The sequence below is a fragment of the Temnothorax nylanderi genome, unplaced genomic scaffold, assembly GCF_030848795.1.
Source record: "Temnothorax nylanderi isolate EJ_2023f unplaced genomic scaffold, tnyl_v1.0 TNYL_tig0049_pilon, whole genome shotgun sequence".
Classification (NCBI taxonomy): Eukaryota; Metazoa; Arthropoda; class Insecta; order Hymenoptera; family Formicidae; genus Temnothorax; species Temnothorax nylanderi.
The window spans coordinates 460,827-481,986 of NW_027249111.1; the positions used below are offsets into that span (position 1 = coordinate 460,827).

The 21,160-nt window shown below is 41.6% G+C and overlaps 1 protein-coding gene across 4 annotated transcripts in view; it reads left to right on the forward strand.

Moving 5' to 3' along the window:
• Window positions 1-21,160, forward strand: part of Pxb (putative Hedgehog signaling attenuator pxb) — a 326,305-nt gene that overhangs the window by 261,869 nt on the left and 43,276 nt on the right. For all 4 annotated transcript variants that reach the window (XM_071706092.1, XM_071706093.1, XM_071706091.1 and 1 more), the window contains one exon: window positions 17,699-17,811. In XM_071706092.1, coding sequence (XP_071562193.1) covers window positions 17,699-17,811 — 113 coding nt within the window. The remainder of the gene's footprint in view (window positions 1-17,698; window positions 17,812-21,160) is intronic.

Sequence of the window (21,160 nt, forward strand, 5' to 3'; positions counted from 1 at the left end):
AAATATCTGTATTGGATGATCGACGTTTCGTTTCACTTTGGTAGCAATAGATATACGCTTTATTTAACTACACAAAGTAGCATGTGGCAATACTGATAATTAATAGTAACCATGCGAATTGATAAATGTATATTAACGAGAAAATGCATGATAAGCACATCAGTTTTAATATTTAATATTTATAATTTAATGTTTTCAATATTTAATAAAGAATAGAAAAATATATATAACTTGTTATTTTTATTAAAAGTTATACGATATTTCAACAGTTGCAAAATATTCGATCTCTAAATAAATTTTTACTAAATATATCGTTATTTTGCCTATCGCGTTAAACAGCGATTCTTCATGCTCGAGTGCATATTCCAATATTTTTACGAGCAGTAACAAAAAAATCATCGCTATGCAAATGCGGCGAGAGAAGGAGAGAGAGAGAAAGAGTAGCGCGATGAACAAAATAACGCATACGCTCGATAAATCTTTTATTACGATGTACAATTTATCGTTCGGGCTTTTCCGTCTTGCAATTTATTGCAGGAATTTATCGCGGAGATTCGAGCTGTCCCCGAAAATCGCTGCGATTTCAGGGGAGGTCAATTCGGAGGGCTCGTCTCTGTAAGCCTCTTAATTTCGCCCGGAAACAATCGAAAACCACCGACCGCCATCGAAACGTCGAACTCAATCATTTTCCTCGCTCCATCTCCGACGCAATAAAACCACGGCGGGGGATGAGTCGTTCACGGAGGATAGCGGGACGAACTTGCAATAGTCGTACGTTTAATTCTTGGCGACATTTGATTTTTGCATTGCATTGAACCTTAAATAATTGACTGACGAAGTAAAAGGTATTCCATTTATCTCTCATTGAAAATCGATGCTTGACGAACTTGGTACGCTATTGTGATTTTAAATCTTCAATTTTCCACGTGTATTGCTGTTATCAACCGTGATAATTGAATCGTACCGTTGTCTAGTTTCGGGGAGAGAGAAAAAAATCTCTTCAATTAGAGTCTAATGACGCGGAGAGATCGGCATTTCGGCAACGTCAAAATATATTGGCTGCTCGAATGCGTTCCCGGAGAATGAACGCGTCGATAGAACTCGCAGCGTGTACATTCCAAATTTGATCGCCGAAAGTGGACCATTATTGGTATTGCAACCGCGCGTTTCAATATTGTGCCGCCGCGATTAAATGTTTAACATCAAACGGCAAATAAAATATTGAACGTCGTACCGTCTGATCGAATGAAAATATTCCGCCGCTCTCCCTTAGAAACGTATTTCGACGTTCAAATAGCGTGCTTTGTATTAATAAATAAATAAACGCAAAGTACAGAGCCCGGGGTATAATCCAGGATATAATCGGCTGATTGTCGAGCTAATCAAAAATTAATTTACACCCATTACGCGGTTCCGATTATTACATCATATGATTTTCAAATGACAGTTTATCGCGAGTTCGTCAAACATGAACCAGCAATTACCTCATTTACGGTTAACGCTAAAACAGTGATTATAAAATCAAGTTTAATGTATACTCGTTATAAGGAATCATATCCATTTTCCTCGATTTCTGACTGATGAAGATTAAAAACGAAAAGCGTTACTCGTCGCATATAGGCGAGCACAGTTAATAATTAACTGAGAACTTTCTGTCCCTCGTCATTTCTCGAAATCAATTGCAAACCGCAATACTTTTCTCCTGAACGCGTCGCACCGCAGGGGTGATTCGCACCCCCCCGCAGAACGCAGGACCACAATCGAGGGCGACGGGGATGGTGTGGGGTTGCATGCTGCGTGGGTGTATTTAATGACATAAAGAGCAACGTTCCACACGCGCTTTAATATCCGTCGCCATTCCGTCCGAGAGAATGATCGCCCCTCGTATTACTGCAGTCCGCCTAAAATCCACCCGCTCCCTCTCGACGGCGGAAGTTGCACGGTAAAGCCTCCGTCAACCCTTCTCGGTCGCGTGGCGGCGACGGCCCCCCTCCGGTGGCGAATTGTTTTTGATATTCGAAACGGAACGAATCCCGGCACGTCGCGCTTCGCCAAGCGCGCAGCGCAAAACGAGCTCGAGCGATTCACCCTTTTACCCGTTCCCCCTTTCTGCTCGGTCTTTCGCGAAGTTACGCGGGGTAGATGTATCGACCATGGGATAGTGACGCTGACTGGCGAAGCTTTCAGCAAATTATTAGATAGGCGATAGGAGAGAAAGAAAGGGTGGAAAGGTAGAAATATGAGACAGAGATTCGAAATGAAGCAGAAAAGCGATAAATCGAGCATTTGAAAAATATTTTGTAAATGCTTGACGGTCTGTGCGAATCGTAAATCGATGATCAATATAATTATAAATTACGCAATCAATGTAATACAAAGATCAATATATAATAATAGTAGTAGTAGTAGTAATATGAGATTAATAGGTATAATTATAAAGAAATATTCGTTGGATACCGTATTTTTTCAGTCTATAAACGTGAATATTAATTTGATGAGATTACAAATCAATCTTGCTTTTAAGAGCATATTCATATTTCGGTTTTCATTCTTCTTTTTCCTTCTACGAATAAATTGTATTTTTTTTTTCGCTTCGAATATAGTCGTTCTTGACCTAGTTTTTCGGCGTGCAGATAAATTGAATGATTACGGGGAACGAAGGCGTGATTCCGCCGCGGAACAAAGCTGACGAGGCAGGAAATTAAAAAAAAATTTGCACGGAGAAAGTGTGCCATCGAGAGCTAACGCGCGACACAGCGATTGCGGTACGAAATACGGTACGAAAGATTGAATCTCGCGTCGGTCGGCGAAATGGCGCGGCGCTCGCGTAAAAGAAATAAATGCGGAATGAAATTCTCATTTTAAAAAATTCGTTACACTACGCGGGACCGCGCGCGCATGGAATTAGGTGACTGTAATATTTTCCAATTTGCCTTCGTGCAATATTTACGGGCGCATAAATGAATCGCTCCCGTAAATCAATTTGTATCCCGACGAAAAATGCCGTGAGCGCCGTATTACCGTATTAAATGATATCATTATGTCGACATTGACGTCAGCCTTATCATTAATTATATCGTGCCGTCATTCAATCCCGACGAGAATCGAACCCGGTAATTGCACAGTTTCGTCGATTTAATGAGGTTGTACAGTTTTTATGCTATCGAGTTGTCGTTTTCAATAGACGTGATTGACATGGAACGTCCGTTTGGACCACCGCACCGTAATTTTCACGCTCTCACGTGATTTAATAATAATTTTTAATTTCGAGAAATTAAAAACTATATTTTTTTATTCCGAATGTTTCTCTCTGCGTAAAATGTTGTATTTATTTAAAACCGAGTATAAAGATAAAAAGTAAAATATGAAACGTTATAAAATACTGAAAATTTTGCCCCGCATTTGGTTAAACGTGCTGTATTATTATAGATAATAAATGACAAGGCTCAAGGGGAATTCGACAAATGTACGTAGCACTGGATGTGGATAATACTATTATTGTGTGTGTTTGTTTTATACTACATAATGCATCGTAGACTCCACACATTTTCCTGCATTGTGACGAGCAACTAGCACGCCTCACTAGGTTACTGGATTGCAATCAATCGCGGTCTGATAACGAACGGCACTACTCCCAGATGCGTTTCGGGAAGCGAAGACAAATGCATCTCTCTCTCTAATGCTGCATCCTGCGCCGCACCCGATCCCTTTTCCGCCGCCATAGTGAAACTAAAGAGAAAATTATATATCGCTCTCTGCATCTCTCTCTCTCTCTCTCTCTCTCTCCTATTGATGATAGTTCTCGCCGCAAAAGTATATCTTCCGCGGTGCTTAGCATAAAACGCAACTCAGTACACTGTAGTGTGAATTATAAAATACTTTCGCACGTTCTCTGCGGACACTACTGCGGTCCCCGATCCATCACGCCTGCGTGTGTATAATTACGCTGTACGAGCTTAGCTGCTCCTTTTTAATTAGTCTAATATTTCAACTTCCGGAACGAGAATTAATACTTGAACACTCTCTATTCATTAAAAATGCGTCATTTGTGAGATATACTTGGAATGTAGTCACGTTTCAAGTATCAGTTTATCGTGGCGCAAATGACAATCTAAATTAGGGCGGCCAACAGAGCGATACGAGAATCGCATGAGGATCATTACTCTTCTGTTCCTATCGTTGCGTCATCCTTATGCTAAACCGCAGGATCCGCGACTGAAGGCGACTCAGTGGCATTCCGTGGCAGTGGGTTAGTGGTCCGTATAACCGATCGCGCAGTAACTCGCGTTAAGTCCTGGCGCTCTCAGGTGCGAGGTTTCGGCGGGCGAAGACAAATGTGCTCCACTCTCCCCGCGCGAACGAGTCCTTCTTCCTCCGCGTTGGGCGTTGGAAAATTACGTGTTGCGCGTTGCGCGTAACGAACATTAAAGCCAGTAACATTGTTCACGTGGGATTAGAGCTAAAACCGCGAGATTTCCTTCTCCGCGGCGTGGAGGACACCGCTGTAGGTTTCCTCCTCAATGGATGTCGGCCGATTCGTTTCGCGACACATGAATTTTCGTGATAAATCGACTTCGAAATTTATTACTAACGGAATTTATGACTCCGAGAGAAGGAAAGGAAAATAGGATAATTCTCCTGAATTTGTTGTAGGAAAGTGACACACATTCGAGATCTTTAAACACATATTTGTCAAGAAATATATATGCGGAAATTTGTGAACGAAAAGATAAATGAAAGTAAAATCGAGCAAAATAGCAAAAATAATTTATAAAGATGAAAAGAAAGAAAATAAAGGAGAGAGAGATGGACTATACGTGCTGTTTCATGTCGAGCGAAAGCGTGAATCATCGTAGAGTTTTTCGATGGAATTATTCTGGCTTTCACGGAGCCGGATATCATTAGAATCGCGGCGAATGATGCCTTGGTCCAGTGATTGCGAATGCAGAATGAGATGATTTGCATGACGTCGAACTTAATATGTAAATCAATCGCATCAGCTCGTCCAGATCGAATTGCACATGTAGGTGGTCAAATGATATCCCTTTCTTACTCATCACACGATATACGTGGCGTAAAAGAACGGTACTATATAATTATCTTGGAAATACAATAATATTTTCTTTGAAAATCCTCCTATTTTCATTGAAAATAACATTGATATTAATATTTGTGAAATATTAAATATCGGTATTGAAGATAAAATTATTTCGGAGCTCCGCTTTTACAAAATAATTTAAAAAATTTACATCTATGGATCTTAAAGAATAAAGTTCTACTTACAAGTTAGTTCTTTCTTGGAGAAAAATTTTTTTTGAAAAACGGCAACATGAAAGAGTCTCTCGTGAAATTAAAGGGAGATGATTCGCAGATGCTACCCTTTCCTTCAGTGATACCTGAGCGGCCGTCAAAGGCATCATTAGGAAGAAAAGAGCTCTGCGATATTCTCTCCTTAAAATCCGTAGGACGGTAGATATTACGTACGATCGAGGGGAAACCGAATTTTCGGGGGAAATCGCATTGAAGATTCGTTCCGTCTCGAGTGGACGTTCGTTCTTAAAGAATTTTTATGAAACCCGGAAACAGGTAGAATTGCACCATTTGATATTCGAGAAGCCGCTTTTAACGGTGGATGACTACTTTGTGGTAAATATAGGAATGAGAATAATATTCACAATGTAGCTTTTTTGTCGGAAGTTTTCACTGTCTCGAGAAAATGCGACTCTCAAGCTGGATTGGAACTTTCAATTGGAAGGCAATGCAAGGATAATTCCATCAATATTCATATCTTCAGGAGATTATATATACACGCTATTTGCCATTTCGTCTCGCGCACGGCTATGCTGCGAGCATCGAACGGATTGACTGACTAATATGCATCCCCGTTCGCCCACACTCGCGCGTATCACGTCGTATTAATTACGCGCGTTATTCGCGCCCGACACCTCGGATCGCGGATAAGGAACTTTTCATCGAACCTCTGGAGGCAGGGCACGTGGGCGTCGGTGGGCGTCCCTCGATAATAAATGTAATCCGACGAAGGAAAAGGCGGTGCGCGGTGAAGGATTCTCTCTTCGCCTTTTTTTTTTTACTTTTTTTCTCCTCGCCCGGATTCCTTCCGCACGAATCCTCTTTGGCATCCTCGCGACATCCGAGAAGCCGCCAAAGGGATCATTAGGGACGACGAAGACTGAAGAGAGACGTGATCCACCACTCTCCGGCACACCGTACTCCGTTCTTAACCTCACGGCCAGAGGCATAGTGCCACTCCCGAGGCATAAAATTCGGGATCGGCTCTAAGAACATTCCTAAGACTCTATAGAGTCTTTGGAATTATCATGACTCTTCTTTCAAGACAATACATTGAATTATGCATTGAATAATCTAAGAGGAATGATAAATGTTTTTTAGATTTCTCATTATTCTTTAACTAACGATATTTTCTTATCAAAATTCTTATCAAAAATTTATAAAGAACAATTCATTCTTTTAAAGCGTTTAATATTGAACGCTGCCAAGCTTTGAAGATCCTTTTTCGCAATTTTTTCCTTAATTTCGATTAAATTTTGTTTTAAGTTTTAATTTACTAATCGTTGATTTACAAATCCTGTCGAAAAAGAGATTTTTTTTAACAAATGCAGAAATTGCGCCAGTCTGTGAGGCTTTAAGATACTATAGAGTAATCTATGAACCTGAGGGAAACACCTTTCACCTCCATCCGGAAGAGGACGAGACCGTCCCGATATCATCTCCCTCCTTCCTGCTTTTTTCTCTTGCTTTTCTGCCTCCGGATTTTCATTCTACGACTGATCCCGGCGATAAAACGCGCGCCGAAATCGGCACGTTCGGTCAGAAATTGGAAAGATCCTCCATTCTGTCGGGCTTCGACACGATGTAGGATTTACCGTCCGAAGGGAATAAGGATCGCGCCGAGAATCCTTCTCGTTTCATTCTGTACGGCAGCTCGTTACACATTCGTCGTCCTGCGCAAGAAGGAATTTCTTCCGGTTCTTTGAGATAACAGTGCTTTAAGTACGAATTAAAAATTTGATAGATCTTCGAGCTTCTGCATATACTATACATTTGCTACTAACTGAGTATTTAAAAAATCAATCAAAGTATTATGAGACGTCGATGCAGTTCAGTATTTCTGTCGCGATGACGATTCTATCCTGGTTTAAATCCGAAACACGACGATCTTAAAATGAAACTTAACCAGCGTCGTCGATCGTAACCAAGGAAAGTTGCCGATGATTCACGTTAAGCACCGAGCTAACTCGAGTTATCCACTTACGCATGAATTAGGCGGGCCCAGCGGGACGCGTTAAGGGGAAACCGCGTCGAGAAACCGCACACCTTCCTAACGGGAGGGGAAAGTTCCTTCGTCTCCTCATCATCATCGTCGGTCGAAGAGAGATCTCGTTGCCGGGAACTTTCGGGACTAATTGTTATCTCGCGTCATCCGGTTGTCTGCTATCACTTTTCGCCTCCTTCTCCTCCTCTTCCTCCTCCTCCTCGCGTCCCATTTCATAGAAATGACTGATTCGTTGTACGTGTACCCGACCGGACGCGTTTCCCTGCCAATTTCGTCACGGATCTCGTCACGTTTCTCGAGCCCTTTTTCTCTCTTCTCTTTCTTTTATCTCTCCTTAGGGCCCACCCGAAGGTCAGGGACCTCCCCCTGCGGCGAAAATGCGTTCTCGGGCTTGGTAACTTGGCCTAAGTAAAGGTTCAATAGGATTTACCCGTTCACAAGCACAGAGATGTGCTAAGAGTGTTACGAAATATTCAAGACAGAATACAGCTGTCCGATACGCGTGTTAATTTAATGAGTACAAATATTAGTGTCATTAATAAAACGTTCTCGTTTCCTGAAAAGCGAGACCTCCCATTGCTTCTTTAACTCAAAGGAGAGTTCGAGCTTTTTGTATGAGAATCATTTAAGTCCATATAATTTCTACACGTACCGTCTTCTTTTTCAACGAAATAATTCATGTATGAAAACGTCAAGATTCTCTTCGGTAAGAGATCGAAGTACTACCACTTCTTCGTGAAGAAGGAGCTCGGGGCGACGTTGAGTTTAACCGCATCGTCTCCTTGCTCCTTTTCCGCAGTCCTCGAGAGCGATCCTCGCAATCCGATCGATTCGATCGGGCGAGGAGGGCGATGCGAGACCGGTTGCAAGCAACCGAGCAATGCGATTGATCGAGTTACGGGGGCGACTCGGAGATCCGCGATCTCGTTTGTTGAAATCCGGAGACGGAGAACGCGGGTTCGCTTTTACGCGGAAAAATCTGTGTCATTCGTTTAACGGAGCCGCGCACCGGTATCCGGCTTTTCCACGGGATTGCAACGCGCAATTCGATTCGCTCCGTGAGCGAATTAATTTTATCCTTCGCTTATCAAGTTGCACGCGCGCTTTAAGACGGTTCTCTCCGGAAGAGTGCTCCCGTGAAGCTCAGCTTTCCGAGAAAGTCTGAACATTGTTGATAGGAGAGTAGCCGCTTTCGTTATCTTCTTCTTACGTATACCTCCCGATCGAAAAAGATATTGATTCCCCACGGATATTAAGAGTTTACTTCTTTAAATTCGGACACGCTAATTAAAATTTTTTCGTCTAAGGAATTAATGCGATCCGTTTCGATATTAACAGTTGCAAATAATAATACATTGGAAATATTTGTCAACTATTAGAGATAGTTACCCAGTCTTTAATAAATAGTTCAATTATTCACATCTATAATAATATAGTGCATCTATTTTAGGTGTAGAACAATCAGTCTCGAAAGTTAACATATAGTTGCTTTGTTCTTAGATCATAATTTTCTCTTTTTATTATTTTTTTAATTAAAAAGAATAATGATCAAACAAAGAACGATCTAAATTATGATCATGGAAATCATTTCACTAACTTTCGTAAAAAGATTTTGACGTGTACCTCAAGGAATTGTCACACAGCTATTTCGCTAATATCAGCCGCAGGTTTCTCGCTCCATATCGCGGGATTCCGATAGTACGCGTCGCATCATACATCAGGGAATACGAATCCGTTTCCGATCGCGTTGCAAAGGAACGTCACGGGCGGCCAGCATCCATTTTATTGGTTGCCATTGGTCTCGATCGTACGCGTTCCGGCGCATTGGCTCTCAGCAAAATTCGGCCGTCCAGGCAGTGCCGTTATGCTCGGCCACCGCCGTTGATACGTCCGGCATGGAAATTATCGCGACTATGGCGAACCAGCATGTGCTTAACAGAGCTTAACCGAGCTTACGACCGACCTCTCAAAGGCCCCGATACCATGAAAACGTATCGCTTCCACGGAAATTCTAAACCCGCATTTAGTGTACGTTGCGGTTTTATGCGTTCCAACGTCGCCTGCCGATTGCAATTTCGAATTTCTTTATTTAGTCTTTTCTTTTTGTAATTCTATTTCCTGTCGAATATGAAGCGTTCAATGAACAAAATAATGTTTACTCACTATCGAACTATTTATTCATACTATCGAACAAAATAATATTTTGTCAAAGAATATGATGGTGATAATCGTATAGTACTTTGTAAAAGAAATTTTTACGAACTAACGAAAACTACAAGTTGATAAAAGATCTGTCTAGTTTTAATTGATTTATAGATAAATAATTATTTATAGATAAGTTTCATTACGAATAATAATAAATTAAAACGTCGATAAAAATGTCCTGACTTAAACTCCAAAATTATCAATTATGTATGACTATAATAACTATAAAGTCTCTATACGGAGATTTTATGTCTTTCGAGCTTCAAGTAATATAAATATTAAGTTAAATACCTTATTAAGTTAAGTAGAAAATTAAAAAAGGAGATCGAGTGCAAGAGACAGATAGAAATGCACGGATGTGCAATTATCGGATTCATGAAATATAATCAATGACGCGTTGCATTGTTAAGATACGCGCATATCGATCGTGATCCCGATTGGACCGTTGATTGCGCGAACGGCGCAAGGTCCCGTAACGAATCGTTGTACACACTATGGACATGAATTCTCTCTATCCCTCCGGCGCAGGAGTAACGCATGCAAATCCCTGAACAAATGCGTAATTAACGTGTCCTAAACTGTCGTGAACCAGTTACGGTAAAACGCGTATCAGCAGAGGACAAAAAAGAGAAGAGAAAGTCACAGGGAGATAGCGCAGAACGATAGATTTATATTCCTAATAATATCCTAGATGTAATATAAATTTTAAAAAATTTTTTTTACTTTGAAGAAAATGCCTTAACTGATATTTGAAATAATCAGTCGTCTTCAGAGATAAACTTGAATGAAAATTCGTTAGTGATGTACGGGTGCGATGTTGGCCATATCGAAAGCGGTCAAAGAAAAAGATGGAGAGCAGAAAATATGATGGCGAAGCGTATAAGAAATATAAAGAGAGAGAAAGGGGGAAAGAGAAATGAGGGAAGAGAGAGAGAGAGAGAGAGATTTAAATCAACGAGATGATTTTCGATTCAACCCCAACATTCCGCCACCCTTTTCCCCTGTGCATTTCTATCTGTCTCGTAGTCTCATCTCCCGCTATTGTTGCCCCCCGTGGTTTATGCTAATGCCGTGCCACTGAATTTAACGTCTCGCGTGTACGCTCGTTTGCGTTTCGTGCGTCAGACGTGGATACGCCTACGTGCGTATGAACTCCGCGGAGGTCGTTTGCAATTGAACCACCGGGGGTGAATATCTAAATCAATAATATGCCATGGACATTATAATTGTAGCGGGACATCGTTAAACATTATTGTTTTATCAGTATCGTTGTTAAATGTACTAACCATATAATTACCGTTATTTCGTTATTAAAAGAGAATACATGCGCACCAAGTAGAATTAGTAGAATATGAATTTAAAATTCTACACTTCTGCTTTTTTTCTGTGCCTGTCTTTTTATCTGTGCCTGTCTTTTAACGTCTTATCGTTATCGTACATTTTTTGTCCTGTGTGCCGTCGTATATTTTTCATACATAAAAATATTTTTCATACATAAAAAAATCTTTAAAGAGAAAGGAGAAGAAAAAAGGGAGAGGGAAAGCACAGTTATATTATACCACGCTCTGCATCCTCTTTCTAAAGCAAGATAATCAGTTTTTTACGTTTACAATTTGCCATTTTGCTAACAAGCATTCCGAGTAGCGAAACAAAGATATAATCTATAAAGAACAACAGATTTCCCTTTATCTTTATCCCTTTATCTCTCTCTTTGCACCCTCCAAAGTATTCAATTCATAACGCGACGTGTATTATTCCTACGCGCACACACATACATGTATGCGTACGGAAACATATACCTTCGATAACATAATGTATACATGTTTCCCTGCACTCAGGCCGCGAGATCGCATTACGCGATATCGATTGCATCCAGTCTGGACCGAAGGGAGCTTCCTTTTTCTGCTCTCCCATTCAACCCTACCGCCTATCTCTCTCCCCGCTAGTTTCACTTTCTTCCCTGTGTCACCCCCTTTTTGTGCAGTCGAGCTTCGTTAACGACCGCACGCTAATTAATCGGAGCGTCGCGGCGTCGCGTCGCCTGATCAAGATGCCGAACGATACCTTCGCAGTATAGCGCGCGGATCAAAAGGGTGCAGGGGAACTCATCCGGTAACGCAAGCAAGGCATCCTTGGTCCACTAGCAAGATCGACCTTTAGATACTGCTGCATTCGTACACACGCTGTGTCCACCCCCGCGGCGATTGATTAGAGACAACGATTGTATGTACAAGCCTCTGGAGAACGTTGTCCGAAAATACAAGATTATCTCGAGTTTCTAACAAGCGTTCGCAATCTCTTGTCATTAATATCGTTTTTAATAGAATAATGTACAAAATAATCGTAATGTTATATAGCTCAAAGTTGTATTTTAACTAATTTTTTTTTAAATTGGATATTTATTTCGGATGTTTCAACCGACGCGACGGATCGATGGGTCTCTGTTCCAGCGAGAATAAATAAGGATAATGTGAGGAATTCAAGATTAATTGGGCGTACATCACGTTTCACGCTGTAGAAACATTTTCACATTCGCGTACATTTGAGCTTACTATTATATTTGAACGAATTACGCATCGGCGAACCGATACTCGCGCGCGACGAACGAACCGTTGAAAACGTCCTTTTTTTCTCTTTTCTTTTTTTCTATTCTCCGAGACGGGCAATTTCAACGGGAGCAGATGACGTCTATCCAATAATGCACACATCGCCTAGCTGGCCGAAGCGCGATAGGCGACCGACGGCGCCGAAGAACAGTAGCCGCTCACCGATCCATAAACAATCCCGCGATGTTATCGCTTCCCCGCTCTCATGCACGACAGCGAAGGGAATCCTCGAACGAGGATCGATCGATCCCCGCGCCAGTCCGCCGCTGCTGCACGCTTGTGTGCGTGTGCGCATTGAACAGACTCCGTTTAATTGATATATCGTTGCCCGATCGGAGAACGTTATCTCTCAACTTCATCTGATGGCGCACCGACAAAAATATACACGCGACACCGCGTACATTTCTCAAATGGTCGAAATTGTTTTCGCGAGTTGCGGATAACAGGAAAGGTGAAAGTTCCTTAGAGTCAAACATCTCTGTTATCACTTCTCGCGATTGCAGAATATCACCGCTGTTAAATTTCTTTTGAAGATAATATGCTGCCAAACTTATATTATTATAAGCACGTATATTATATATATTTCTCATATTATCTCATATTGTATCAATTTGGTTAACGTTAATTTATACGGTATCCCGTATGTAAATACTTAACGACTAGATTCGTCCCAAAATTATTCTCAAGAAAAAAAGCTAATTGAATACTCTATATAGATATATAGGCTTCGAAAACGCGTCACGTATCCCTTACCCGTCACAGCTATCCGCTTCCGCAATCAGGGAACTTTCACCCTCCCTTACGACGCAGTTCCGTTCGATTACGATCGTTGTTACGTTCATTGCGCTACGCGCGCGCGGCTTTCCACAAGGAACCCATTAATTGGATCTGGCATCGGGTTACCCGAGCTTCGATTCGCCCCATGTTCCACCGCGTAAATCCGGAAGCTCGTATGTGCTGCCCATATCCGACTTCGGCTGTGTCGCTCTTTCCTCTTCACGAAACTGCGTCCACAGCATGACCGCAGAAAAATAAGACAGTAAATCCTCGAAAATTCGAAGCTTTTAAAACCGAGCGTTTCTTATCACTACACTGAGAAACCCATTTCGTTGAATCAACTAAATCCTTGTTTGGATATGGTCAAACAAATTTTTTAGTTAATATAACAAAAATTTGGTTCACATAACAAAAAATTTAGTTATGTTAGAAAATTTTTGTTATGTTAACCAAATTTTTTGTTATGTGAACCAAATTTTTGTTATATTAACTAAAGAATTTGTTTGACCATATCCAAACAAGGATTTAGTTGATTCAACGAAATGGGTTTCTCAGTGTATTTGTAAAATCTATTTTAGGCAACGAATAGAATAGTAGTCAATTTACGTCGCCAAAAATTCTTTTACCCTAAGAAATCGCAAGATTAATTTAATATTCACAATGACATGCAATGAACAGTGCACACATTCCGCACAAGTGCACAAATTAATTTATAACGTGATGAATTATTTGATAATTGCTTTGTTTAATCTCGTGAGCGCGATTGTGATCGCGTGTTTTACCAAAAACGTATCCAGATTATTATTCATCCCAGTGTACATTTTACCGCGGGCGGCAGGGAGCATCGCATCGTGGCGAACCGCATGCAGCTGCAAATACAACCACATTGTGCGTCACTGACACGGTGCATCGTGCTTTCTCTTCGCAACGGTAGAGTGATATTCGGTGACTTTTCCACTGTTCTTTTCCACTCTTTTCCGTTACCTCTCACGTAGGAATCCCTCCGCTCTCAATTTTCAAGAATTCGAGCTCGAATTTTGTTTTCTCTTCCTCGGTCTTTCCCGAGTTTATCGTCTTTCTGGTGAGAATGACATAATACATCACGGCATGCTATCGGTATTTATTTTCCAAATTCTACCGCGCCAGGAAAATGGCGAACGGAAAGATGAAGAGAGGCGATCACTTAGAGGAAGGGGGATTCTCTTACTGACGCTGGTCTCTCAACTGAATCCATTAGCCAGCGCCATTAATATCCTGGTAATGATGAGCGATGAGCCACCGCGCGGAGGACGAAGCGGATCAGAAGAGAACGAGTTACTTTCAGATGATGTTAAGGGGGAAAGAGAAAGAGGGAGAAAGAGCAAGCGAAAAAAGGGAGAGATGAATAGACAGACAGATAGGCAGATCGATAGACAGGTAGATACATTACATTACGAGGAGTATGTGGAACGAAAGGAAATACACAATCTTTTCGTACAGATAAGAAACCACATAGAAAAATAATTAAATAAAATCAGTAATCAATAATTTATTAGTAGAATTTATTAATAGAAGAAGAATAGTTATAATGAATAATCGTACTGTAGAACTGAAAATAGTCCCAACAATTTTCTTTATCGAGATTATTAAGGTGCTGTAAGATCAGGCGACGTATAAAGACAGGCAAGCGGTATATGTATTACGCTCAGCAACGAGCAACATAATAAGACGATAAAATTTTTAATGCGATCGTAAAGTACGTTGCATAAGCGGATAAATTTCAACCATTTCAAATTTTAATTAAAATTTAAATTCGCAAAAAAAAAGAAAGAGACAAAGAGAAAAAAGCATGGTGGAGGCAAAGGGATACTAACACGTTCGCATTTCCACAATCACTACCGTGTAGGTTGCACGTATATTATATACGTGCTTACAGAAGCTGATAAATGCTGCTTTGCTTGGCCCACAGCCAAATAGCACGCCGCACAATGTATCTCATCGCTCGTGTATTCCTCATCGTACCTTTCACGAGGCGAGATACGCTCGTGTCGCGGTATATTAAACCTTTACGTACGGTAAATATATCGGTTAGCGACGATTAAACGCTGCGCCGGCCACTCGGCCGACCATTACGGCGCTTCAGTTATTTAATATCGCATGAGTTGCCGGAGATAATCCGAGGTTTTTTTTTTTATTTAGAGAAGGTGTATCAAAGGCATCAATGTTCGTAAAGGTAAATCTTGGGAGTCTCCTGTAATCATTAAATATCCTGAAGGAACAAAAATTCCTTTTGTCAATTTTCAATTAACTGATGATGCGGCTTTTTGTATTGTGAATTATTTGCACCAACTTAGTGGAAGGCTCAAACTTAGCTATGACTTCCATTCTCAGCCAAGGGAAATAATTAAGCGCTCTTTCATCACGATCATTACTCAAGCTCGTTCATTCATTATTCAACCTCGCATTGAATATGTTCATCTTGGCGAACTCTAATGTTACGAATGAATTTTATGGAGCTCGCGGAACTTCCAGTCGAGCAAAGAAAATGTTTTCAAGAACGAGACCCTTCCTCGAGATAAGGGAAGTCCCGGTCCACGTGACCTTTGATAAATATCGCCTTCCTTGATGATGATCCAAATAACGCGTGTAACATGATATCACCATCCGCACCGTGCATTGTGCCACGTCCCTCTTTAGCGAGAGACTTATCAATACATGTTTAATCAAACCTCCGACCAACCAAGAACCAACCATGCCTCTTTCAGAGTGTCGCCAGGTAAATGAGAATTTCGCTCTTACAATGCTTCTCAGTCGATACGTCGAGGGGCCGAGAATGGAAACGGCGGCGGATCCGATCTGGCTGATCGGAACTACCTTTCAGCCTAGAGAATCCCATCTTTTTTCCGTGAAAATCACTTTCCCTTTTTCGCAAGCGGTCCACGTAACGCGCCGAGGAAACCAGGCTTCCCTCAACGCGCTCCCTTTCCTTCGCTTGCCTTCATACCCAGCACGTGTGCTCGGGCACTTTCCGGCACACCTACGTGCCTCTTATGAAGAATCCAGTCACAATGGCGGAGGGGCTGGAGATTCCGATACGAATTTCCGGCATTCCGTTGCGCCGCCGTCGAAATCGAATATACCCAGTTCGAGAAACGAGGAATTTCGGCCGCGAAATTCTCCACCTCTTGCGCCTCCCTTACCTTCCAGACTTCCCCGCGCGGAGACGTAAATGAGGGTCGCGGTGGTATTTCACGTGGTTATCGATATGAAAGATTCACGATTGATCCTCCTTTCGGATCGGCCTTTCGCAATCTCCCCCCTTCTTCGTCGTAACTACTACCTCGAACGAGATTATCCGCGAAGGGAACGGTATCACATCCGGAAGTCTTCTTATGAGATATCGAGAGGAATGAATTTTTAAATCATTAATCCTTTATAAAACTCCGGGAAATTAATTCTTGAATTTTTTATGAGGACTTAATTAAACCGCTTTAATCCTTAAGTGCGCAGCTTTGCATATGATGTATGCAAAGCGACTTTTCGATGTTCCGTATACTTTCTCTAATGAAGTTTGAACTGAAAACGCGCAACTTTGCACTGTAAGGCCTATCTGTAAAGAGTCTTCTGTCCCCCTTTCTTTTCCATTTGTAAAGGATTCAAATTAGTAAAGAATTTTTTAAATATTTTTTAGGGTTCCTTAAGCAGTTATTATTTATTTTAAAAATACTCAGAATGCTATGAAAAATTGCGCATTTAAAGATTAAGTTTCTATTGAACTATCAAGTTTATTCGTTATGCATACTGTAAAATAATTCACATTAATTATAAATTATCTTGAGAAATTGTTTTAAGGAAACTGATTTTGTAGCCACATTTTGTGAGACTATTTTTGTAACCTCTATAGACCGTAGCTACAAAAATATTTCTTGGTAGAAGCATTAATTCATTTTTGTTATAAATATGGCATGTATGTGGTTTAATGCTTGGCTTAATTATGGCTGAGCGGTCAGCTTTAAATATTAAATGCCACAAATAAAAGGACAGTGATAAATAATACTATATGTATACAAGAAAAACGTAGGAATAAAAGCGGAGGTGTGTGAGTAGCAACTCGTCTATGCATAAAGGATGGCTGTGCAACGTGCGGGTTTTCCTTTATGTTCAGGGTAAAAGCACGTCTTTACGACGGCGGGCACAAAGCTGCGCGCTGTCTCGATTAAATCTGTCGGAATGAACGAATAAAGTTGTTTCCACGGCGATTAATTTGCCTCTTCCGGTGTTATCGCGCCCGCGACGGCCGCGTAATAACACGGTAGCGTCGCATAATACCATACCGCGCAACGTTGTTTTTGCAACTTTCTTTTGTGAGAAAATGAGGAAATTTATACCTGCGATCTCATTATCAATCACCGCCGACACGAACCGGTTCCCGGTCGCCTTGAAGTCCGAAATCCGTTCGATAAACGCGCAATAGACGATCAGTTCGCGAATTAATGTAGCGAATTACCGGAGTAAAATAATGTCGAGTTGAATTTTAAGAGAATTCAGCATGGAACTATTCTCACGACTATTCTATGATTCTGTTGAATGAAGTTGATATTCGAGTATCGATTTATAATATCATGCGTATTTCAATATTATGCTATATTTTGATACGGAAATCAATGAATATCCACGCCATACATATTGCAAGATATACTTGCATAATAGTAAGCAGGATCGTCTGTTTTCTACACAAATATGCTTGTATAATAATATTTTGTTGCTTTCACAAAATAAACGTCCATAATCTAACGATAACTTTCTCTCTTTCCAGATGATCGACGCTTCCTATCACACGAACCCGTCGTTGCAAAGCACTGCCCTAATCATCACCTGCGCGGTGGTCCTCCTGCTAATGGCTGCGATCGTGTCTGTCGTTTTCTGGAAGTAAGTAAATCTTTCTCTTTCTCTCTTATCGTTTGCTCTTACCGGTCACACGATATGGCGACAAGTACGACGCGATACGGTGAAAATTTCTGCGAGGTTGTGCCGTCGATGGTCATTTCTCACAATGAAACGCCGGTTTCGTTCGCGCCGGGACGTCGTCGTGCAGCCTCGTGTTTTCGAAGTCCGAGGTCGTTTAGCATGTAACCGTATTTCAAGGGATCGAGAACAGAGGCCACCCTTGAATTCTTACGCGATCCGAAGAAATAAAAAGGGACGACCACATGGTGAGAGAATAAGAGCGAGGTCGTGCGGGATTTGGGAGAGAGCGTTACCGATTGCTCCAAAATTAACCAAAAATAGAACAACGAGCGAGAACGAGAGGACGGGCGTTTGAGCATCCGTCGGTTTGTTCCCGACAGCGCTCCAGTTATTCTGCCTCCTCGTACCGGGCGATGATCTATGGCGCGGTGAGCCGCACCGAGGGGTAGCTTTAGGTCTACTCGGGAAATGTTACTTCACGGATACCGTAGTCGATGGTCAAAATGTCAGCTATTGATATTCTAAGATTTAGTGAGGTCTCTGTTTCCTTAGAGAATGTACTTATTCTGCCGAAAATAATATGATATTTGAATATTATTATAATATATAATTTTACAAGTTTTGTAATTTATTATTATTGAAAAGATTAGAGTAGCGCCCTAAATGTGAATAGAATAGATATACGTTAAGTATACAAGAAAATGGATACTTAAGAATAAATGCATCTCAAATCTAGGAACTTTAAAACAACTCACAAAATATTCACATAGTTACAGGACTTGTACTGTCATTTGACTTTTTATGATACGATTAAGCAACTTTTTCTGATGACGAACGAAGCGATCGAGAGGACGTAGATGAGAGGGTTGCTCTTGAGCGTATCCTAAATTACCCGAAAATGGAGCACCCGAAGACGCGGCGAGAAAGCCTGCCACTTTAATTAATACCTAACCGTGTTTCCGACAGCCTGTGGCTCTGGTTCCCATATCGTGCACCAAGATCTAGGTCGCGGTGAGATTAGATGATGACTTCGTAATTAACGAGGATGCCATCTTGCGCTCTCGCGCAAAAAAAAAACGACCACGCGCAATATCGTTACATATAACAATTAGCGGAGATGACGTTGCATAATAAGTAAAACGCCACGGTAATTTCTTCATTTGAAATTTTGCTTGGAATTTTTATCTGTGCTATCTTGAGTTACAAGCAGCGAGGAAGGAAATAGGGCGACGTCGCGTCGTCGCACTAATGGGCCCTAAATTAGCCAAAAACAAAGCCTTCCCTGGTTTTCCCACTACAGTCTGCCGCCGACAACGCCGGTTCTTGCTCGCAGTACCGCGTGCTGATCTACAAGCAGCCGCAGTAGGTAATTTATTTAGAGCACAGCGGTAGCCGAGAACTTTTCGACCGTTCTCCGGAAATTTTCCGGAAAGAAATTCGCACCTATGTTCCGTTCCGTTCTTTCAGTTACGGGATTTGCCTTTTCGGTCGTCCTTTGAAAATTTTAGAAATTGGAGCGTATACTTTTCTTCTTTGCAATACATGACATTTTGAAAATATATGAGACACTTAAAAAATATACGAGACACTTTGAAAATATATGAGACTAAACTTAAGAATTGTCTCACGAGCGTTTCGACCTTTACTACGGATTCTCAATGAGAGAACAGCATGCCTGATTGTCATTCCAGAGAGTCTTAAATTAAAGCAGAAATAGGCCATTCCTGAAATGGGCGTACGCCCAGGCGCTGTTACGTACCACCGACAGCGGAACAACGCGCCAGTAATTTGTGACACGGTGGCTCATGCTAGTCGGCACGGTTTCGTGAATTCGCGGGACACGGGAAAATACATTTACCGACGTCCGGGGTAGCTTACTTGGGAGATTTACGGACACAGCCGCGGGCGAAAGCTTCGTTGCGCCGTTGTCGCACGTTGATTGGACGCGCGGTAAAAAATGGAGCGGCTCGATAAGACGAATAGGAGACACGTGGAAAAGTTGACAATTCGACGGGCGACGCTTTCGTGCGCGCTTTCGAACCTTTTCGTAGATTTTAGAAACCGTGCGTTTTTTCATGATTGCGAGTTCTTCGTCGAGCCGGTTGATTGTCGTCCTTTTCAATTCCCTTCGCTTTCAATAAGATTCAGACCTCACTTCATTTTTCATTTAATCTTAAGCAGGATAAGATAAGAAAATATAGTGAGCAATTCTTGGTAAAGTAAAAAGGTTCTAAAAAAAGATCAAGGAATTTGCGGAACGGAGATAACGTCATCAGCGATATGAAATTTCCTGTGCACGGACGAAGACACGGATGTCCGTCCAATCACATCGATTAATATTTGTCTTGCATGCTTCGCTTGTAATCTCAAATACATCTCCCGCCTAACTGGTTCGACCGTCCGCATGATCCGATCTCTGGATCATTCGACGGACTGACAACTCGCGATTAACTCTCCGCTAATGAGCAGCGAATCCACGCCTCTCGTAGCTCTATCTGATGATCGATCGGCGGGACAGCGGGCCAGAAACCGTCGGTCGAGAGGACAATTTTGGGTAGCACAGTGCCTCGTATTCACGATCGAACGTGGTTCTATGGCAGTGGCCCTCGAAGACACACTCGTCGCGACAACGGCGGCCCTGTTTTCGCGCGTTTTATCGTAATGCCCGGCCATTATCGACGACCACGCTGCTAGTATCTCAAGTGTTACCGGTTCCCCATATTTGCGCTTTGTGGGTGGCTATCGTACGACCACTCGTACGCCACAGTAAATTAGGACCGACCGCAATAAAATTAGATATCTAACAGAGAAGTGTCAAGATACCTCTCTCTGGTTGTAAGTTGCTCAGAAAACGACATTATAAAGCGTGAATCTTTATGTTAAGATCTGGGTCATATTTATTTAATTCACTTACGAAAAGCAGACACACATCTGATATTTTTTAAAAGAAGTATCTCCTAAGTCCTAAAATAATTAAAAAGAAACGTTCTTTCTTTGAACGAAGACTCCATAACAAGATTCGAAAGACGCGAAAAATGAAAATAATTATATTCTCCCTTTTCTTAATGAATTTCTCAATCGTTAAGAATATAGAATCGAATCAAATAATCAGTTCGCATATAATTCCTGTGCAAGTTTCAGCTGCGAAAGATCTTTCGCTGGAGTTTCTCCGCCATTCGGGACAATCGTGACTCTGTTTTCGCGTTTATCGTAATGGCTGTGGTCCATTATCGAGCGTGACGTCTCGAGTGTTGCGGCGTCTCGCGGCTCGTTACTTTGTGGGTGGCATCGGCCTCCTTTTCTCGGCATT